General features: G+C 45.4%; 1 protein-coding gene across 1 annotated transcript in view; it reads left to right on the top strand.

Moving 5' to 3' along the window:
* Positions 1 to 8,905: 8,905 nt before the first annotated feature.
* The window catches only part of ASPG (asparaginase), a 47,059-nt gene continuing 40,871 nt past the window's right edge, over positions 8,906 to 15,093 (top strand). Inside the window, exon 1 of the mRNA XM_056346936.1 lies at positions 8,906 to 9,231. Coding sequence (XP_056202911.1) covers positions 9,054 to 9,231 — 178 coding nt within the window. The 5' untranslated portion in view covers positions 8,906 to 9,053. The remainder of the gene's footprint in view (positions 9,232 to 15,093) is intronic.

Raw genomic sequence — 15,093 nt, 5'->3', positions numbered from 1 at the left:
CACGAGCCAGCGTTGGAGAGAGGTAGCTCAGGTGCCTGCCACAGCACAACCCCACTGCAAACCATCAGTGTTTCTGGAGTAAACACAGGCACTCACCTGCACCTCCTAGAATCACGTACAGCTAAAAAAGGACACTCCTGTTTTCTTTGGAAATAAATCACTTTCATTATGTGTGGATGGCCATTTATTTATTTCTAACTCAAACCTCAAAGAATTTTTAATTGTTGTATGTTTTCCTCTTTGCGGTGCTACTCGAGTGAAAAAAAAATAATCACGACAATCATGTGAAAAGAATCATTAGTTTTAAACTCTACAGAAAAGATCATTTTAAGTTCTGCAGGACTCCTTCCAGAAAGAACTTACGCCTGTCTGGTCAATATGCTTTTGCCCATCTGGTAGACGATCAGATCTAACAAAAAGGAACCATAAAATTGTCAGTACTACACTGTGTACATCGCTGTAACATTTTCTTTCATGTCTGTGATTAAAGAGCCCCAATTAAAAAATTTAAAGCTCTGTCTTAAATGGGGAGATGACAGCAAAACTTCATTTTAACAAAACTGAAATTGCATTTGAGTGGGATTACTAGAGTTGGTCAGAATTTCAAACCTTTGTTTTATAGAATAATCAGCTTTTGAAAATATTTCTGGCAAAAAAAATGGTAGGTTTTTCCCTTTTTAAAAAAAAACAAACCAGACCTTCAGCATTGTTTATCTAACAGTTGTCTCTTCCATATAAAAATATATTTTATTTAAAAAGTTAAAACTGTGTGCTATTAACCACACACACCTGATAATCACTTCCTCTGTTGGAATACAGTTCTGAATAACATCGCTAGAGTAGAGAAGTGATCTCAAGTAAGTTGCAGTGATTCATAGGAACAAGTCATTGCACAGTTGGGTGGAGGACAGGAAAACAAGTGGTACCAATTCCAGAGTAACTATCTAGAGAACACACAGGAACAACACTGAAATAAGAAATGTTGACAGTAGGAACATAATGGGGAAGCTCAGAGAGTTGCAACACATGTATTTCCCTAAAATGATGCTACAGGCAACAGAATATAGAATCGTAGAACCATAGAGTCATTTAGGTTGGAAAAGACCTTTAAGATCATCAGGTCCAACTGTCAACCCAGCACTGCCAAGCCCACCACTGAGCCATGTCACCAAGGACCCCATCTATGTATTTTTTAAACACCTCCAGGGATGGTGATTCCACCTCTTCCCTGGGCAGCCTGTGCCAGTGTTTGACAAACCCATTCCGTGAAGAATTTTTTCCTAACATCCAATCTAAACCTGCTCTGGCACAACTTGAGGCCATTTCCTCTTGTCCTGTTGCTTGTTACCTGGGAGAACAGACTGACCCCCACCTGCCTATAAGCTCCTTGTAGGCAGTTGTAGAGAGCGATCAGGTCTCCCCTGAGCCTCCTCTTCTCCAGGCTAAACAGCCTCAGTGGCTTCTCATAAGATCTGTGCTCCAGACCCCTCACCAGCTCCGTTGTCCATCTCTGTACACGCTCCAGCATCTCAATGTCTTTTTTGTGGTGAGGAGCCCAAACTGAACACAGTATTCAAGGTGCAGCCTCAGCAGTGCTGAGAGCAGGGAGACAATCACTGCCCTAGTCCTGCTAGCCACACTGTTTCAGATACAAGCCAGGATGCTGTTGGCCACCTGGGCACACCGCTGGCTCATATTCAACTGGCTGTTGACCAACACTTCCAGGTCCTTTTCCACAGGGCAACTTTCCAGCCACTTGCCCAAACAGAAAATGCAGTCATTAAACTTTTTTTTTTTTTTTTTTTCTTCCCAACCTTGCAGCTAAAGGTCATGTTGACAGATTGTATGGCTGGTGCCTGGCTGTTGGAGACCTGGAACAAACTGCCTGTGATGGTAGAAACTCCTTCCAACTAGTGAGTGTCATTGTATTACTTCTCATATATGGCATGCTATTAGATCCAGAACTTTAAATACCACTTTCTTACATTAAATACCACTTTGCTATTCTGATGCAAAACTCCCTGCTTCAAACTTGTAACAAATCCAGAACTCACATCCATTAAATCATCCAAGGCCATCATTCTTCCCTGCTTGCAAGAAAATAACTTACTTAGATATAGCCTTGCCAATTAAGCTTTTAGAGATACTTTTGTTTCTTCAGGCTTAAGTTCTAGGACACATAGCCTGGGACATCTGCTGAGCCATTAGAAACACTGGAATAAGTTCCTCTGGGAAATGAAAGTTCTAAGCTTGCGTTCTCTACTCTCAATTAATATTCTGCTGCCTGTAGCATCATTTTAGGGAAATACGTGTGTTGCAACTCTCTGAGCTTCCCCATTATGCATCTGTTTCTACTGTCAACATCTCTTATTTAAGTGTTGCTCCTGTGTGTTCTTTAAATAGTTTCTCAGGAATTGGTACCACTTGTTTTTCTGTCCTCCACCTGACTGCGCAATGATTTATTCCTATATATATGTGGCCATAGTGGATATGGTGGACATACCCAACTTACTGTTGACAATTTTATGGCTCCTTTTGGTTTAGATCCGATCACCTACTGGATGGGCAAAAGCATATTGACCAGAAAGTCATAAATTCTTTCTGGAAAGAGTCCTGCAGAACCCCAAATGATCGTTCTGTAGGGTTTAAAACTAAAGATTCTTTGCATGTGACTTTCATGATTATTTTTTTTGTTTACTGTGAGTAGCACTGCAAAGATGAAAACATATGAAACTAAAAATGCTTTAAGATGTGTGTAGAAATAAATCAATGAAGTGGAACGTTTTTCTTCAATACATAATAAGAATTACCCACACATTTTTCATTCTTTTGATAAAATGGTTTCCTGCAATAGAACGAAAATGCTTGTTTATTTAGAAAGTTTTGCAGTGGATGTGTTGATACACACAGTTAAACAACAGCAGCTCAAGTTACTACCGAGTTCATTTCTGCCTTCAGATATTGCTGGGGTTTTGTTCAATAGGCTACAGTTTATATAAAACTTCGCAAAAATCCCCTAGTTAGGCAGTTTCTTTTCTATACTGATACAGGTGAGTGAATACTGAGAAATTACAAGATTTTGTGTCTTGATTAATGTCTGTATCAAGGCAAGGGGAAACAGCTTTATTCTACTATACTGTATTAGGGAGGAGGAAAAAAAACCTATTTCTGCCTTCTAGAGATACCTTCCTTTTCCCCAGTCAGGTTCCTCCTAGTATTTGGGATTGAGGCCACAGGTTTGTGGGCATCTCACTCAGCATCGGAGTAGATTTAAGAACTTCCCACCCTCAGCCTTTTGCTTCCATCTCTATTCTTGCTGCTTTTAATTTTCCAACGTAACAATCGGGGGGCCTTTGCAGCAAGCTGGATCAGAAAACTAGCCCAGACTGAAAACACTCTGCACTTCAACTTTTTTCCCCCCAGGATTATTTTTTAGTCCCCACTGATTTTGACTACTGTTTGGTGTTCTGCCATCTGGACAGCTGCAAGTGAAGTAGGATGCAAATGAAGAAACTGGGGAAAAGCAAGAAGTCCAAAACCTACTTAATCAAGCACTGCTCCCAAGGGAACGTGACTTAAGGGACACAATGTGAATAACTAGGGAGAGAGAGCTGAGGGGAAAGTTCAGCTGTAAAATGAAGACAAAGAAGGAGAGAGGGAGAACCAGCAGTGACTAAGACTACAAGGTGCTTGTTTCACCTAAACCAATCCAGATAAATGACTATTCTTTTTTGTGAGGCAGATGCTGTTGACCCCTTTTGTAAGACCCTTTTTCTCAATTATTAGGAATTCTGTGGATTCCTATCCAGTGAAAAAGGCAGTTATCTTATGCTAGCACTACTCTTGCGTCCTGTCACTTGAGCACAAGCTCTATTTCAGATATCCTGATAATACTCTTAATTATGGTCTGGTAAATTGTTCATGCTAAAGCCCATTGAGAGCTCTGTGAGAGACATGCCTTGGGATGTAGTGGTGGAATGTACTTATTTAAATACAAAAAACATCTGGGAAATACGTGTTTCATGTGAACTGGTTTCTAAAGAGGCCTGTATACTGAAATTAATTGCAAATATAGTGTCATAAAGCCATCTATTTGCAATTGCATTAATCTTCACTGATTTATCACTTCCAAAAATTGTTTCAGTATGTTTCAGTATGATTGTGGCAATGCCCAGGGGGAACTGAGCCCCCACTTTTCACTTACAGATATATTTTATGCTGTGCATTGCATTAAGCGCCATTCCCCACCCCTCCACCACCCACCCCCCTTTTAGTAATACAATCATCTCAAATTACTTTCTGTTTATTAGGTGCAGCAACTGCGATGTGACACCAGGTGACATTTCCTTTGTTCCTCCTGGGCAAAGAGAAAGACCTGGGCTGCGGCAAACACGTTCTGCAGATTACCATCCAGCTGTGTGGCAGGTGTCATTGGCAGGGCTTGGGCTTCTACAGCCAGAAAGCTGTCTTTGGGGAACAAGGACTACCAGGGATGGGTTCCAGGTGACAGAGAGGAAGCGTCATCTCTGTCAACGGGCTTGCAAAATTACTGAGGGACACTTTAAGTGAGGTCCATCACTGGGTGGAAGCATAACCCAGACAGGGCAACAGGGGAGGTTTTCTCCCATCCAAGGAAGTTGGACAAACAAGGGCCTGCTTCAGGTGCCTGCATACTAATGTGTACAGCTGGGAAACCAACAGGAGAAACTAGATGTCTGTGTGCAGTTGGATGGTTGTGATAATGTGGGAATTAGAGACATTAGGTATCTGTGTGCAGTTGGACAGTTGTAATGATGTGGGAATTAAAGACATTAGGTATCTGTGCAGCTGAAGAGTTGTGATGACATGGGAATTAGAGACATGACGGGAGAGTTCATATGAAGTACTGTAGTGCATAGATACAGGCGGTCTCACAAAGACAAGGAAGGTGAGGGCTGGGGCTGGCTTTGCGCTCTATGTAAAGGGATGCATAGAGCTCTACAGACTAAGGTCTGCAGGCTTTTTGAGAGCTTTCTAGCCGGGATCACAGTGAGAGCTGCAATGACCATCGTGATCAGCACTTACTCTGGGCTACCTCACAAGGACAGGAGGTAGGTGAAGCCCCCTTCAGCTAGGGAGAAGTCGTCTCTTGAATGCAAGTGCTTGTTCTCATGGAGTCCACAACCACAACATCTGAGAGGGCGATGTGCAGGAGGAACAAGAAATCCAAGAGGTTTTATGGACATTGAGGACAATTTTTTTGACAAAGGTGCTGGGCAGGCTGAATACAAGAGATGCTCTCCTGGATCTGCTACTCACAAACAAGAGGGAGCTGGTCAATGGCAGTCAAGGGCAGCCCTGGCTGTGGTGGCTGAGAATCCTCAAGGTAAAGGTGCAGCTGTTAGTACTGGGGAAGCAGAGACTGCCATGATGGGGACTTTTCTGAGACAGCAGGTGAGTCGAAAATAAACAAGCATTGATTTATGCTGCAGCTACAAAGTAATCCATCTGTTACTAACTAAAAATTAAGTATCAATCAAACATTTGTCAAGCCTTATTAGGTATATCCCTGGCGGGATTTAAAAGATGTGTAGGTGTGGCACTTAGGGACATGGTTTAATGGTGGACTTGGCAGTATTGGGTTAACGGTTGGACTCGATGATCTTAAAGGTCTTTTCTAACCTAAATGATTCTGTGACTCTATGATAATGAGTCTGATGTTGTTGTTGGCTACAATTGCTATCTGTACTTCTTGGTCTTCTTGCAAGTAAGGGAAGCAAATGGGTATTACAAAGTATTTCTTACTTTCAGTCAAGCAGTTCTGTGGTATATTTGGGTGCAAGGCAAATGGGACATACTTCACAAACAAGCCTTCTTATTACAGAAGCGAGGAAGAAACAGAGTAGACCAAAGGCTGTGACTTCAGGTGAGCAGACTTTGGTTTCTTCAGCAGTCTAGTAGGCAAGATATTTTGGGAGGCCGTTCTAAGTGGAAATGAGCCCAGGAGAGCTGGCTGACCTTGAAGGACAAACTAAAAGCAGAGTAATTGTCCAACCTGAAATGCAAGGCAAGACCTCAACAGGCCAGAAGAATGGGCTGACAGGGACCTCATAAAATTCAGCAAGGCCGAATACATGAACCTGCACCTAAGACAGAATGACTGCATAAATCAGTACAGGCTGGAGACTGAAAAATTAAGTAGCATCTGTGTAAAAAGGGCTTGGGGGTCTATGGGCAAGTCAAGTATGAGTCAGCAAAGGGCCCTTACAGCAATGAAAGCTAACAGGCTGGGTGGGCTGCATTAGCAAGACAATTATAGCCAGCAGATCAAGGGGAATGATTACTCCCCTCTACCTGGCACTTGTGAGGCCATACATACCTGGAATCCTCTGCCAAGTTTGGGGCCACCCAGTTCAAAAGAGATATTGACAACCTGGAGGGAGTGCATAAAATTTATTTCTGTTGGAATAGTAAGTCACAGAAATCAGAAGCAGAAGAAATTGCTTGGACCATCCCATAATACATATTTTTACCTTGAAATAGAGTTACATTTTATTTAAAAGTTGCATCACAGAGTACAAACTAAGTTTATATGACCCACAGCTAAAAGTCCCTGTCACTTTCATAGAGAAAGCATGTTCTTCCTTTGGTTTACTGAGTAACTCAGGCACTTACGTTACAGCTTTTGCCTCAGCGTACTTGCATGGCAGCTCATTCTCAGCTCATGCAGACTGTGCTTCTCAGCAGTCACTGACCTCAGGAACTGGCTCTTTGTTTTTTTGCCAGTTACTTTGCTAATTTTGCTTTGTAGCTGGCCAGTAATAACAAATCTCATGATAACAGATGTGAAGACTTACCCAATTTCCTTGAAATCAGCTTCAGCCTCCTTGTACTTGATCTCACATCTGATCCTCAAAATAAACTACCACATGCCTTGCAAACATGTCTCTCAGGAGTAAAACCAGTATCTCAGCTAGACACCAATATAGGCCTTAATACAGGTAATTTTGGTTTATGCCAAAGGTTAATCCGCCCCCCTTCTAACACTTAACCTCTTTGAGTTCCAGAGTCTTTAAGGTACACACATTTCTAGCTTTTTCTGTAAAATACCTGTAACATCACCTTTTTCATCACAGCTCCCCAATTCCTATACCTGAAAAATTGCACTCTAATCCAGCTGAATCAATTACTTTTACCTAGACACTAAACCCAACATTTGTATTTAGTTTTGAAGCTTAATGCTTTTATTTTGAAGCATTTGAGTTGAAGAAGGCCTTCTACATCTGAAAGCTTAGGAAGACTGTTACAGGAAGATGGAGGAAAATTTGAGAAACGCCTAGCACATTGTTGATAACAAACAGGTGAAATACAAGCTGGAGCTCAGTTATACCTACAATCTAGAATAGGATGGAGGTGAGTCTTCTGCACCCTAAACCGGTAATTCCCACTCTTTCTGTTATGGAATTTATTACAAATAACAGCTCTTTTCTCACCAGTTCAGCTTTGTAGGTACTAAGGACTGGAGGAACTGCTGGTATCATAAGACCAGAAGACATGACTGTTTTCCACAGCCGTGTAAGTTTCAGCATTACTCCATCTGCTTTGATGACGCTGGCAATTCTACTACAGCATTACCATCACCGGGGCTATGGGCAATAATAACGCTGCCATTTCTCATGGAGCACTGAAATGAGGTAGCTGTGTATACCTTGTCCCTGTTTACTAACCCTATTTCCTCTATGCTCTTCTTTGCATCAGCAAAGACTCTAAAGTATCTGTACTGCACGGAAAAAGTCCATTTCAGGATCATGCTATTCAGCTCTCGGCAACAGGGCCAGCTTTTTGCAGATATGGCCAAGAACAGCAGAGATGATCATCCAGATAAAACAGACAAATATTCTGAGCTTCTGAGGTTGAAGTAGTAAGCTTTCCCCTCTTCTTTGTTCTTACTTCTTTTTAGAGGTCCTAATTACACGGATGAAGATGGTATCAACGTATGCACAGCTGGGCACCTCTGTTAACCATTAGCTTGTTTTTCCCTGAGCACTTTCAGCGTGACTGTTGAGAAACAGAAGCTGTCTTTCACAATTGCGCGTTGGATATGGCTGTATCAAGAACAATTTTGTGGTCACAGGTTTCCAGGAAATACCAGCCTTTGATGGTGAATGACCTCAAGTGGACAGTAGAGCTCAAATAAAGGAGTTTGTGGGCTAATACTGCCGTACAGTCTACAAGAGAGGACTGTATATGGATGCTTGATTTAACTAAGAGATCATTCTGGACAGGTTGTGGTTTTGCAGGCTGCTGACTGTTGTGTATTCCACAGCTCATCTTTGCCCAAGGAGACCTTTCCAGCACAACCCTCACGTTCCACGTTACAGTTGTTAGCAGGCAGCATTGTACCACTGTCCCCATCTGTCCCGGATGGAAACTGAGGGTCCAGATCTGGAAGCTGAAACAGAGGGCAGGAGATGCTGCATGTACCACGCTGCCTGCTCTTGGAGATGCTTGGTAGGAGCAGGTCACCTTGGAGGCCAGGCGAGCAGAGCAAGTTCCTGCCTTGCTCCCCAAGAGCTTTCTGGAAAAAAGAGGGGACGACGTGAATATTCCCGGCGGGCCTGACCCCAGCCCTGTCCACCCCCTGCCCCTCTCCTGGCCGGAGATGCGCCGCAGCGCTTCCCTTCTCCCCCAGTACGACCGGCCCGCACCGCCCCCCGCCAGCCCCGCCCCGCCCCGCCCCGCCCCGCGCAGGGCCCGCCCCGCCCCCCGCAGCGGCGCGAAGTGCAAGGGGCGGTGCTGCACGCGGGGCCGGTGCCGGGCCCGCCCCTCCCTCCCTCCCCTTCCCCGCGGCGAGCGGCCCCCCCGGCCGCCCCGCACGGCCGCCCCCAGCTCCCGCTCGCCGCCCGCTGCGGGGGCCGGGCATGGCGGCTGCCCCCGCCTCTGGGCAGCGCCGCGGCCCGGGCAGGCCACACCCCGCTGCCGGTCCGGCCGGGGGGGCGGGAAGGGGCGTCCCCGCAGCCGCCCTATAACTCCCCTGGGGCGGGGGCCGGGAGGTAGCGGTTCCTCGGGAGGGGATGGCGGCGGCGGGACAGCGCCCCGGGGGGGTGCGTCTCCTGGGCAGAGCCCTGGCTGACACCGAGCCGCAGGAGCCCCCCGGCTGTCCCCCGGCTTCCGCCGGTGGCGCGGCGGCCGAGGCGCGGGTGCTGGTCATCAACACGGGCGGCACCATCGGCATGGTGCAGGACGTCAAGGGTGAGGGGCTGCGGGGGGGCGGCGGGGCTGCGCGGGGCGCGGGGGGGGGCCGGGGCCGCCGCTGCCCCGAGGGCTTCAGCATCCCCGGGCCGCTCCCGGTTGCCGCCAGCGGCGCCGGCGGTGTGTGTGCCTTCCCGTAACAACCGCTCCGCCGGCCGGCTGGTGCTGGGGGAGCGTGGCTGGCAGGCGTCCTGCCGAGGAGTGAGCCCGGCAGCTGCTTAGGGCAGGCTCGGGCACAGGGCAGCACGTTTCCTCAAGTACGAGCCCTTTCTCCTCTCCTTCACACGCTGAAAATGAAACCAGTTTAATCATGGCAGTCGTGCGATCTCTTCTTTTAGCCCCAAAAGAGCTGCTGTACCAGGCTACCTGGAGAGCATCTGCTTTGCGTGAAGAGCACGGGCTGTTGGAGGTGGTGGCCACGCCAAGGGTTTTCAGGTGGTGACCTGACAGGTACCTGCAGCTGCTGCAAGCCTGGCAGCATACGTGCTGTCCGGTGTCAAAATGAGTGAGATCAGGTGCAGAATCTGCACTCACCTGCCTCTGGGCAGCCTTCTGCTGCTCTCCTGCAAGCTCTTGAATTCCTTTGAGGAAATCATTGAAGAATTCTGCTTTACTGTACCAAGGGAAGGTGAGACTTACGTAGGAGAAAAGGCTTGACATGCCAAACGCCCTCCCACCAGCTGAAAAAAGTTTAAATACAAAATTGAGCTCTGAGATGTCTCAGTGGACAGCCTGCATTTTTACCTCAAAGCTTTTTAGGTACCTTCAGGGATATGCTATGTGTTTTCAGGTGCTCCTAAATGTCGGCAGGTAGGTGCCCAAACTCACCCAACAACCCCTCAGGTACCCCAGTGCAGAACCTGGTTGGAGTGGTACCTAAACACCACCAGACCCTTAATCAGTAGGCATATAGATCCCAAAGGATGCCAGAAGCACCAGCCAACTAATGTGTCTGAGGAAAAGAGCAGGTTTCACAGAATCACAGGATGGTCGGGGTGGGAAGAGACCTCTGGACACCATCTAGTCCAACCCCCTGCTAAACCAGGGTCACCTGCAGCGGGTTGCACAGGGTCACATTCAGGTGGGTTTTGAACATCTCCAGAGAAGGAGAACCCCGCAGCCTCTCTGGGCAGCCTGTGCCAGTGCTCTGGCACCCTCAAGGTAAAGAAGTTTTTCCTCATATTTAGGTGGAACTGCCTGGGTTTCAGTCTGTGCCTGTTGCCCTTTGTCCTGTGACTTGGCATCGTAGAAAAAAGCCTGGCCCTGTCTTCTTGGCATCCGCCCTTAAGATATTTAGATGCATTGATAAGGTCCCCTCTCAGTCTTCTCCAGGCTAAACAGCCCCAGCTCCCCCAGCCTTTCCTCACAAGGGAGATGCTCCAGTCCCCTCATCATCTGTGTAGCCTCCACTGGATCCCCTCCAGTAGCAGCCTGTTTCTCTTGAACTGGGGAGCCCAGCACTGCACGCAGCACTCCAGGTGGCCTCACCAGGGCAGAGTGGAGGGGGACGATCACCTTCCTCAGCCCGCTGGCCACGCTCCTCCTAACGCACCCCAGGATCCCATTGGCCTTCTTGGCCACTTGCTACAGGTCTGCGTGTTTACCATCCTTAGTATTAAGGGAAAGAGGATAATGCATGGGGCAGGAGGTGGGTGGGGAGGGAAGAAGTCCAGTTTTGATGAACTGCTACTTGGTTTCCATCCTCCTTTACTTGGGAGGCAATGGAGCACCCCAGGACTTCCAGAGCTTGTGTCTGTCTAGGTACAGAAGTGTGGGTATTTGCCTTCCTTACTACAGAATTTCAAGCCCATGCCTGAAGTACTATCCCAGCTATTCATTTGTAGGATTAAAATACTTGTGGCTTCACCTCAGAGCTTCCTACACTGGATTTTTTTCTTTCTACATACATATCCCTCCTTCTCAGAAGATGGTGGCTGGCTGATCCTTATTATTGTAGCAAAGGTGCTTTAAGGGGTTGTTCTGCATCTTTTACGGCCGTCATCTTTGTGTTTAAGCTATCAAAGTTGTAAAAAAAAAAAAAAAAAAGTCTGTATTTCAAATGAGATATGGTGGTTTTGCTTTCAGTCTGTGGTGTTTATGGTGAAATAATTTCCTGCTTGTATTGTTTTAGCTTCCCAAACACCCTTTTTAAGCACATAAACTAATGTGTCTTACTCTTTTAGAAATGAACTCCATAACCTCTTCTCATCCTGTATGCCTGGGGTTTTTTTTTTATTGTTATTTCCTCTTGCTTAACAAGTGTCAATCATTAAAGTAAGTACAATCAATCTGACAGTTATGATCCAGTGATGCTGACTCGCTACATCCTGGTGAGGGTTTCAGCCTGCTTTTCATACACAGGTCTTGCAGCAGAGCAGCCCGAGTACCTCTTTCAGCATATCTGGCAGTCTTGAGTGTTCAGACAGAAGGTGGTGAAAGGGCATGGGAAAGGCAGCATGCCTCAAAGGAAGAAACAATAGATGCTCATTTCTTTTATTAATCAGTAGATAGGAAGTGCCTGTTTACAATCATATCTAGAGCTACAAGTGTTTTATTTCAAACAAGGGGAACAGAAGTATCTTCCTGGAGCTGCATGTGACCTTTCATAGCAGCAACTGCTCAAAGTGAAAGGATCAAGCGAGCTTTTTCTGTGGGCTTTCTAATTGCTGGGAGAAGATAGTTTCATTTTTAAAATCGGACAGTTTTGATAGGCCTAATGTACACAGGGACTGCTCTGCACAGGAACGTATTCCTTGCAGAATACAAGACTGGTGCAATCACATTCCCTGGGCTTGCTGTGTATGTATGGAACGGTTATTTATCATCATATTTGATTGTAAACGTCCTGCAGAGGTTCTGCTGTTGCCCTGTGCGTGGGTGGCAGCTCCAGCCTGTCTTGGACCTGTTGGACTTTCTGCACATTTACAGGTTACCTGTGAAGGAGTTATCTGTAGAGGATGAATAATCTGTTCCTGTTTGTTTGAGTTGGGTGACAGCCAGACTCAGGTGCAGACTCCCTCAGCATTTATGTTTTTGCTATCAAGTAAGCTATTTCAGTGCATGTTAAAAATTTCTTCCTTCTACTTCCTCCTACCTGTTTCCTCCTCCTATGGCCGCTTTTGGCTTACCAGTAGTCCATTTCAGAAAGAGAACCTTACCAAATTCCTTAGTGAAGTTACTGTGTTCATGTTCCTCCTGTGCTGGTGCCTTCAGGAAGATCTTTTCCTTGGGCTTGTGGGCTGAATCTCTTTCCTAGCTTTTACCTGAAATATTAAGAAAAAAACCCCCACCCAACAAATGCAAGTAGAACTAAGCTAAATCTCTTCAGACAAATTACTTATCTTGGAATAGAGTCTGCCTGGGTAGCTTAGTTAATTACCTGTCTTTTGTAGGCATTCCGGACTGCTGAAGGACTGGCTGCTGTAGTCCAAACCTTTTTCTGTTTGAAACTCACCTCACTTCTGAAAGCTCTGAGTACTACAGCTGCAGAAATTAATGTTCTGGAGAACACTTTCTGCTTCTCTCCCTTTTCAAAATGTAGTCGTTACTTTTGGGATCTGGCACTGTTGCTGTGTGCACTGTTTGTATTGATATTCCTATAGGTAAAAACTGGGTTAGCATAGTCTGTTGTATTGCTTAGCTTAGAGAGTTGGTTAGGATTGGGAATGATGGCTTCAGCATGTTGATGTGCAGTAGGCTCCTTGTCCACAGCATCTGTGGTTTCTTGGGTGCACAGCCCCACTGACACAGCTGCATCGGGCTTTTCCAGCTCCCTGTTCTCTGCTGCAGCACAGGTTACAGGATATCTTGATTGGCAAGTAGCTCTAATTGTGTTATCTATAGCAGCAGAGTGAAAAGCAGAGTCCTTGACAGTAGATGAGACAGAACCATGGTTGTTCTCCTCAGCCACAGTTGCTTGTTTGCTGTTCTGCCTTTGTCCATCTGCTTTGTGATGCCGGGGTTGGCCAGCTGAGGGGAAAGGACAGAAGTTGATGAGAGCTGTTTGGGCAAATTGCACAGCCTGCTTCTTCTCTGCAGGGGAGAAGTTGCTTCAATTACTTGGTTAACAAGCTTGGCTCGCAAAAGATGTTTTCCATGCATAGTAAAGTAGAAGTGTTCTTAAAGCAGTTGCACTTGAGTTCCCCTGCCTTTGCTTCTTGAAGCTGTAAAGCAGAAAACGCTGCTAAACGTGGAGATATTCAGAGGACCGCACAAATTTTAAGTGGGTCATCTTGGATACAACTGCAGAATGCCTTAAAAAAAGGTTTAAGTTCAGTGCAAGCAATTACAGAAAAATCCTGATAGGGTTGTGATTAAGAGATGGGAAACTGCCATTTATAGAGAAGGGATTTAAGAATATTAACGTACATCAGTTCTCCGGTTCCTGGGGCAAATACAAAACCTAAACAGTCTAATCCATTGTCAATATTCAGAGCAAGATGAGCACTGGACAAACAAGAATAATCAGAAAACACCCAGAAACAGTTGGAACTGGGCTGCATTTCAAAGCCAAAATGACTCTATGCCCAAGTACAGCAGAAGTGGCCATTTGTGACTAAGCTAGGAACGTCCTTAATAGGAAAAGCAGGGATTATAGCTGAATGAAGGAAACATCCAAGGCTTGAAAGCGTGTTAAGTATATTTTGTAAAACGAAGTATTCCAGCAGGAATCCAAACAAATCCACTCAAATGCTGTTGCTGTCCTGTGAGAAAGTTGGCTATGAGGAGGCTTGCAACTTATTTAAGGCAAGCCACAAGGGAGATTAGGGAGTCCTTAAGGATTTTTCCATCTGTTTGGAAAGTAAATGGGAAAAGATAGAATTGCTATTGAAAATACTCTCTGTGTTTTGGAATATTTTAAATTATCTTTTCTGTTTGAAGGTGAAGAAAAAAAATACAAATGCCAAGTTAGAAAAGGATCACGTTTAAACACACAGAAGAAGAGGAAATAGGACATAATTACTTGGCCTCAAATTAGGAGTGACTAGAACTAGCAGAAGTAGAATAATGAGGTTTGAGAGTTTGTTCACCATCTGAACAGGTGTTATAAAAGACATTCGCTGAGATTGAACTGAACTGGACAGTAATGCCAGTAGAACCTTGAAGTTGAGAAGGAAGTACCTTGAATGAAAAACATCTCAAAAAGTCAGACTTAAAAAAACCAGGGTGGCTTCTGACTCTGGATGACAGCAGCAGTGCTGGCATCCAATTCCTGAAATGGGGTATTGGGAGGTGAGTTGCAAGTTAGATTCAGAAATTATCTCAGTTCTATGATGCTAAGGGTCGTAACATCAAAAATTCAGGTGCTGTTCTGACTAACAGAGAATGCCATGCAGATTCCCTGTGGCATCCCTAGTTACAACCAGGACACCTGCAGATCCAGCAAACACTAAAGGTGCCTAGGCTAATTTAAGCCCCAGCCATTTTAAGGGTCCCTGCCACTGAGAGAAAGACAACATCATAGGCAGAGAGTGAGTGAACAGAGTTTAAGATGCACCCACACTCTTCATTTTTTTTCTGTTCAGCAGCTTATGCACCTTCTCTGCCTCTTGTCAGTTGAGATGTTCAGTCCCAAACCTGCTAATGGAAAGTACCTATTCAATAGAGAGTGATTAGAGCACTTAGTTAAGACTCTTGTGGGAAGCTGAGCTTTCTGTATCTCTGTATACATAGAGATCTTTGTATCTGTCAGTGCCTAATACCTACTGTGGGATTTGGTTTTGCTTTCTTTTATGTATTTTATTTCTCTCTGGAAATGCTATTTCTATTGACAGTGACACGTAACATGCAGCTTTCCAAGGTAGTTACACTAGTACCTTGCTGTTTGTGCCAATACTGCTGTAGGCGAAGAAGCTTAGGTAA

This window comes from Falco biarmicus, chromosome 7 (assembly GCF_023638135.1).
Source record: "Falco biarmicus isolate bFalBia1 chromosome 7, bFalBia1.pri, whole genome shotgun sequence".
NCBI classification, from domain to species: Eukaryota; Metazoa; Chordata; class Aves; order Falconiformes; family Falconidae; genus Falco; species Falco biarmicus.
Note: the sequence above shows the minus strand (reverse complement) of the source record. Positions and strands in the feature narration are given on the sequence as shown.